This window comes from Mizuhopecten yessoensis, unplaced genomic scaffold (genome assembly GCF_002113885.1).
Source record: "Mizuhopecten yessoensis strain PY_sf001 unplaced genomic scaffold, ASM211388v2 scaffold8123, whole genome shotgun sequence".
Taxonomy (NCBI): domain Eukaryota; kingdom Metazoa; phylum Mollusca; class Bivalvia; order Pectinida; family Pectinidae; genus Mizuhopecten; species Mizuhopecten yessoensis.
Window position 1 is genome coordinate 833571 of NW_018407390.1, and position 7123 is coordinate 840693.

Here is a 7123-nt window from a genome sequence, read left to right on the forward strand (position 1 = left end):
GGATTTTTTTTTTGTCGCCATGTCACTATTTCAGATTTTATGAGGAATGAGGTTTTAATTTTGTAAGTCGAGCGGAGCGCGCCAGGATTGTTAAATTATTTCTAGTTAAAATATTAATTAATGTTTAAGACCCGACACCGAAATGATTTGTTTGCTGGCCTAAAGTATTCAAGTTGGTACCCACCCCATCCCACTTCGGATCAGCACAATCATGTGACTGTCTATCAGACGAATTTAAATTATTCTCGTGAGACTACCGTACGTGACACGTTATCACCGCTTGAACATTCATAACTGTTTGAAACATAATCACTTGTAGCTGGGTTCTGTTATAATAGTTTTGACAATATTAAGCCTTCAATGAAATATTGTAATTACAAAAGTGTTGATAAAGTCGAATTGGGTTGTAGATAAAGATATAGTTTCTAAAAAGGACATATTGAAATACGTTGTTGGTAAGCGACGTGGCAAATGAAACGAATGCCATTATAAATGGAGAATAGGCCTAACGTTAGTTAGGTCCTAACTTAGCATATATCCTAAGCCTAAAGTGTAACTTTAGTAAGACTATTTTTGTTTTCTCTCTTTAGTGGCGTTAGCGGGTTGGACTGTGTCGTAACATGTTATCTAATGGAAATCGCTCAATACAAATTTCGATTTGTTCGGTATAGAAGTCGAACAATGATCGATCAGTCATGCAGAACTGACACCAAAATAATTTCCCCTCGAGGCATTTCGGTCAAACAGGAAGTGTAGAGTTGTCCCCCTTTCATATAAATTGATCCAAGATGGCTGAGACAGAGGAGGAGGTTCTGTGTAGCTGGATATTTTCCATGTTTTCTATCGGCCTGATCGGATAAACAAGCCGACTACACTTTTAACAATGAATCGACACCAAGTACTCACAGGTGCTTGTAATTCTGGAGATCAGTGCTATTCTGTTGGAAGCGTCGAAGGGATCCATTTCACGGTAGGCTACAGCAATATGTTTCGGTATCGATATATTATGTTTTCATTGATTGATCGAGAATCTTTGAAGGACGGACGATCGATTTGACGGTGCAGTTGCATGAAGGTATATATCAATAAAATATTAAGACTGGTGACGTTTGCAATTAAGTTGGAAAAGATAGCTTTCAATATATTTCTATCCTCATTATGTTTGATGACACATTGGCCATGGTCGGCTGTCAAATTAAAACCGGGGACACTTCCTATGAGCCATACCCGATAGAAGCGGTATACATTTCATTGTTTAATGCTTGGTTTGCTTAAATGTTGTTACGATTCACGAGTCAAAGGATTCTAATCGTCAGTGCAGTAGATATTGACATTAAGATAATCTAGTGTCTCCTTCATATGTACTAGAAATTTATTTACATGTTAACCTGAAAATTTGACAGCAAGCGCCGAATTCCACATCATCATTCCGATAAGGTAGAGCTATTAATCGGAGACCAGTGAAATTGTATATAATGTGTTATAAATAAACACAATCACATGTGTCATAACAGGATATGAATGTGTTTGTGGTCATGTGATATACACTCGTAGACAGCTAGCTAGCAGACGATGTAGGAATGTACGGGTACATTGTATCTATCTGTTGATAGCTGTTTGTTTACTATTCCACTGTATATAGGCTAGTACATGTAGGTCCTACTGATAGATCTTGTACTTCCTGACATAGCATAGGGATGTGTGTTTGTACTTGTGTTGCTACAGATTTTTAAGAAACAATAAGTACATGTCTTGCCTGAATTGATATACATATATACTCTAAAGTATGATGGTTGATCAATCATTTATTTACCTGTGAATGTGAATAAAAGAAGGTAACATCATGCTACTTGCATGTAGCTAGTGAGGCTATACACACTCAAAATCTGCTTTCATTTTAATTTGTTCTAATTTCTGAAACTGTGCTGCATTAAGTGATTGTGCTTCTGAATTCATTTTACATATATATAACGACAGTGCAGATAAAGAAATTTGTCAAGTTTCTTTGTGTGCACTGCCGTTATTACTTCTTTACCCATATATCTATTGAAGTACATTGTGTATTACGCATCCAACCAACATTTTGTTTGTTCAGATCCAGTCCCAATATTGGATCATACTGTCGTTATTACTTATGAGACCTATATATATAGTTCAGATATGAAATGAAAGGAGAGAGATACAGGCCCTTTGGATCTGTTGCTATTACCAGGGGTAAAAACTTAAAAATGAAAAGAACTTTTTTATTTCCAATGTAGCTGAATTTTGGTTATGTATAACGGGATTCATATTAAAAAAACAGAAATGGATTATGGGGTAGGCAGTTTTTTTCTGTCAATGTTGTTAGGGGTAAGTTTTGGAAATCTGAATAGGGTCTTATACAAATTTGTATATAGTTAATGCTAATTTCAGAACACCACGTACCAGAGACAAAAAATGCAATATTGATTTCTTATAAACCTTTTCATAAATCAGACTTTTACCAAGAATATGTTACTTAGTTTCATTTTGTGCTTGATAACAGGAAATGACCAAACTATTTGAAATGATAAAGCAATTAGCTTGGTACTATAAAAAAGGTTTCCTCTGTTCCTAAAAATAAAATAGAAAGTTGACAACTGTTTCAAGATGATAATTAAACTTGTTACAGTACTTGTAAACACATGTATTTTTGACTGACTAGATATTAATTTGAATGAAGATATACAAGTAATCATTTTGTAATATTGACAAGGGAACATGCTTTCTTCACTTCCGTCAATAATCAACCAATTTTATTAATGCTTTTTTTTTTCCGATTGTACATGGTTTGAAGAAATATAACTGCTTGCAGTACCTTCTAAAGAATTCAGAAGATCTGTTTTAACAATCTTTATTTAATAACAGATACAAGATGTAGTTAGCAGGCGATCAGTTACATTGTAGACACATCTAATGTTCAATATTTGAATATTTGAAAATTCAATTGAAATAAAAGTCAAATTGTAACTCAACTTTAAATAATTGGCAGCAATATTAATGGTTACAGGATTATATGAACATGGAGAGATAGACCTTTGAAACTGAAAGTTACTTTATATTTGGAAAACTACTTTTGGTTGATTCATCTTGTATTTATAAGTGAGAACAGTCCCAAGTGAAATCAAACTCAGGGTTTAACTATCCTTTGTGATTCTAACTGATGAAGTGGTACCCTTTACCCAAATTTGTTACTTAGTTTGAATACTGTAACTTTGTGACTAGTATACATGTACATACAGCATCATAGGCATGATATCCAATGTAGGATGAATATACAGTTCATGTATAATAATGCTGGTAATCATTCAATACCTATTTCATTCGTAAAAATATGCAATTTATTAGGGCCCTGTATCGGAGATACGGGTGCCCTATAGTAATCACTCTGTCTGTCCGTCCGTCCACAAATTTTGTTCCTGGCTGATAACTCTGGTATTTATTGACCGATGTACATGAAAGTTGGTCAAGATGTTCAGTTCACAAAAATACACATTGAGGTAAAAAGTCAAGATCAAAGGTCAAGGTCATTAGGTTGAAAGGTCAAGGTCAAATTTTACCTCTTTTCACTGAAAAACATTTTGTGATGACATTATGAAGCAAAGTTGATCAGAATTAATCAAGGAGTCAACTGACCAAAGGTCAAGGTCATCGGGTCAGGGGTCAAGGTCAAATTTTGCAGCTCTTTTACTGGTGAACATTTCGCTATGACATTATAAAGCAAAGTTGTTCGGAATTAAACAAAGAGACACACTGAGGTAAAAAGTCGAGGTCAAAGGTCAAGGTCATTAGATTCAAAGGTCAAGGTCAAATTTTGCATATTTTCACTGATGAACATTTTGTTATGACATGATGATCATGAAGCAATGTTGATCAGAACTGACCTTAGGTCCAGGTTACAGGGTCCAAAGGGTCAAAGTCAAGTTTTGTATTTTTCACTGATGTTTGTTATGATATTAAGTAGCAAAGCTGGTCGGAATTAAAGAATATGTCAACTGACCAAAGATCAGGGTCACTGGGTTAATAGTCAAGGTAATTTAGGTCCAAAGGTCAAAGACAAAGTGTATCTCTGACTTTGACCCTGGCTCTTGGTGGAGGAGGGATATAAGGTGAAATAAAACAAATCAAAGCTAACAAATGAGTATTGCACCGGTATTTACATTTCTGTTAGCCCAGCAAATATGGAAGTGGAAGGAAACAAGACTCACATCATAGTACATGTAAAATGTATATTTTGCTTACTTGTGAGTCCAAATGTCAAACGTCAAGCTCAGCTATTCGGGCAGATTGCTTCTTGATGATTATGGGGGATATATTGCCACAAGACGGGGCCCTTATACTGACCTGTCAGTGTTCTAGTTAAATATGGTTTGTACAGTAGTCAATTACTGTACACTATCATGACCACAGTTAATTAAATGTAGTCATTTCTCCTTGTACTGTAGTCACTGTAATTACTACAACAGTTCAGACGATTCAAATAGAATTAGGCCATGTTAATGTTAATTATGATGGAGGTGGATCCCCAGAGATGACAGTCATCCAGTAATGTCTTTTACAAGGCTTTGTTACCTGTACTTAGTGTTATGAAGTAATTGCAGCTCGTCTTTTTCACTAGGGAATACTATATGAAGCTGATTCTTTGGTTATTATCAACAGAAACATTATTTTCCACATATACTCATGATCACTGTAGTAAAATTTTTGAACAATTCAATTACTTTAAAATACATGTTTAAAAATAATTTCAGTAGCATACCAATTATATGAGCATAAGGAAACGAGAACCCTTTAGGACATGACCAATTAGTTTGTTATAACCATAATTCCAGAGATATTTGTTGGATTTGAAAAAATGAGTCTCGGTTAGCCTAAGAACAAAGAAATTTACTTTCGTCATGAACACAAATAGTGTTATATATTATACAATAGTTTGTGTATTTCAAAAGATTTCAAGATTGAGTCTAGAATCCTGTTTATACATTTATAACAAAGTAACAAAATGGTTCTAGAGAACCCTAACATTTAAATGATATTTTCAGGTCTCAAACATCAATATTTTAACTAAAAATCAAAATTATAACAACTTCAGAAAAGTATTTAGCCTCGCTGCCAAGTGCCCTTGGCTTTAGAGATAAGTATTCCAACACCTGAAAAAGAAATCTTGGCCTTGCTCTAGATCTATTCATCATCAAAATCTACTCTTCATCAGAAAATACAATTTGCCATGCTCTACTTGGCAGTTGACTCGAAATAAAGTAAGAGTTAAAGGAGTGTGGAACCCTCAGATAAATTTCTTGCTTTTTGCTGTGCTTGACAAAGCTTGAACAATATTCTGTTTCTTCTTGTTTAGATCAAGCTGATGTCGACTTGGGCCTTAGTTTCTGATTGAGGCAATTTGCTATGAAGCTTCATAGATATGCATATATATCATGACAGAGTACATTGTATATATATTCTTAGGGATTGTGCTTTAAATAACTTCTTGTAAAATGTGCAATATGCATGGGATGATGAAGCTTACAAATTATTGATCTACCATTTTCAGGCCCCTGAGAGATCCTTAACAGAAACGGTGATTTGAAAAATTTACACAATTTCTTATAAAGGTCACAGTCTCCTCATGACCTTTACAACATCACACTATGGACAGACTTTTTTCCCCTCAAATTAACTTATTCAAATTATGTTGATATGACTGACCAAACTCATTCAGGAACTGCTCTATAGATCCCTAAGTAGTCGCCTACAATGACGTTTATATGTATTTCCCAGTCAGTATAAGTCTCAATTCTAAATATTAAATAACAGATCATGCTTGCCAGTGCCACAATACTGTAGTTTGTGGGCAAAGAGCAGAAACAGATCCTGTACATACAGTGACAACAGCCAGACAGTGTGGAAACAGGTCTGTGTAGTATACCATATATCTAACCCTTTTGTCGCAATCAGATATGAAATATGGCACGACTTGTTGTTGTTGAAAAGATTGAAATTTATTGGGTTCATGTAAGGGTTTATCTTTGTTCTTGATCAGATTTGAAATTAATGACCTGTTGTTGAATGTGACAGGGCAGGAGTATTGATGGAGTTTCTGTGTTACGACCACCCACGCAACTCCTACACTGGCGTCGTTCCCACTAGCATGTGTGTGTGTGCTTCCTAGTGGCAGTCAAGGCATCGCAGCTAAAACACTCTGTGATGCTTTTATTGATGCTTTGTTGGGGGAAAAAACAGACAGATAATTCTTGAATTTCTGTTTTGTTTGCCTTAACCACTTGTTTTCTACGACCTAGCAGGAAATGTATACAATGGTGAACCTTAAGTGTTGTAACGTCAGAGCAATGTAAAATCTCATCATCATGTTGTGCGTCACTCTGTGCATACTCCAGAGCAAATAGTTTACCGTGAAGCTATAGGTTCTGGACATCTGCATGTTGTAGAATCCGCTAGTTTGATAATATCATTCTATCTTTTTGCTTTCTAGGAAATGTTATTACAAAAATTGATAAAAAAGGTATTATTAATAAAATGGTTTGACAATATTGTTTTTGCTCAATGAGTGAAACTAGTACACATTTACAATATCTATGCATAAGTTCAAAAATCATCCTGGTCATATCATTTTTCATTGGATTTTAAGTTCAAAAATCATCCTGGTCATATCATTTTTCATTGGATTTCACTGAAATACTGTAACTAATATATAAATTACAAATTGCAATAGTAATTGGGACTCAGTGAAAATTGCCACAAAACTTTATTATGACTAAACTATCAAAATTGTATTAAATTTAAAAAAGTTGTATTGTTAGCTCACCTGGTCCAAAGGATCAAGGTGAGCTTATGTCATACCGTGTCGTCCGTCCGTCCGTTGTCCGTCCATCAACAATTTCTTTAAACGACTTCTTCTTCTTAACCACTGATTGGAATTTAACTAAATTTGACTGGAAGCATCCCTAGGTGGTGGGGAATCAAAATTGTACAAATGGTGGGGTTGACCCCCCAGGGGGCTGAGGGGCGGGGCAAAAAGGGGGCAATTTGGCTAAATTGCTTTAAGCGACTTCTTCTCTGGAACTAAGAGATGGATATCAACCATATTTGA

General features: G+C 35.1%; 1 protein-coding gene across 2 annotated transcripts in view; it reads left to right on the forward strand.

Moving 5' to 3' along the window:
- Positions 1–790: 790 nt before the first annotated feature.
- The window catches only part of LOC110455002 (dmX-like protein 2), an 88092-nt gene continuing 81759 nt past the window's right edge, over positions 791–7123 (forward strand). For both annotated transcript variants that reach the window (XM_021504866.1, XM_021504868.1), the window contains exon 1: positions 791–970. In XM_021504866.1, coding sequence (XP_021360541.1) covers positions 884–970 — 87 coding nt within the window. In that variant the 5' untranslated portion in view covers positions 791–883. The remainder of the gene's footprint in view (positions 971–7123) is intronic.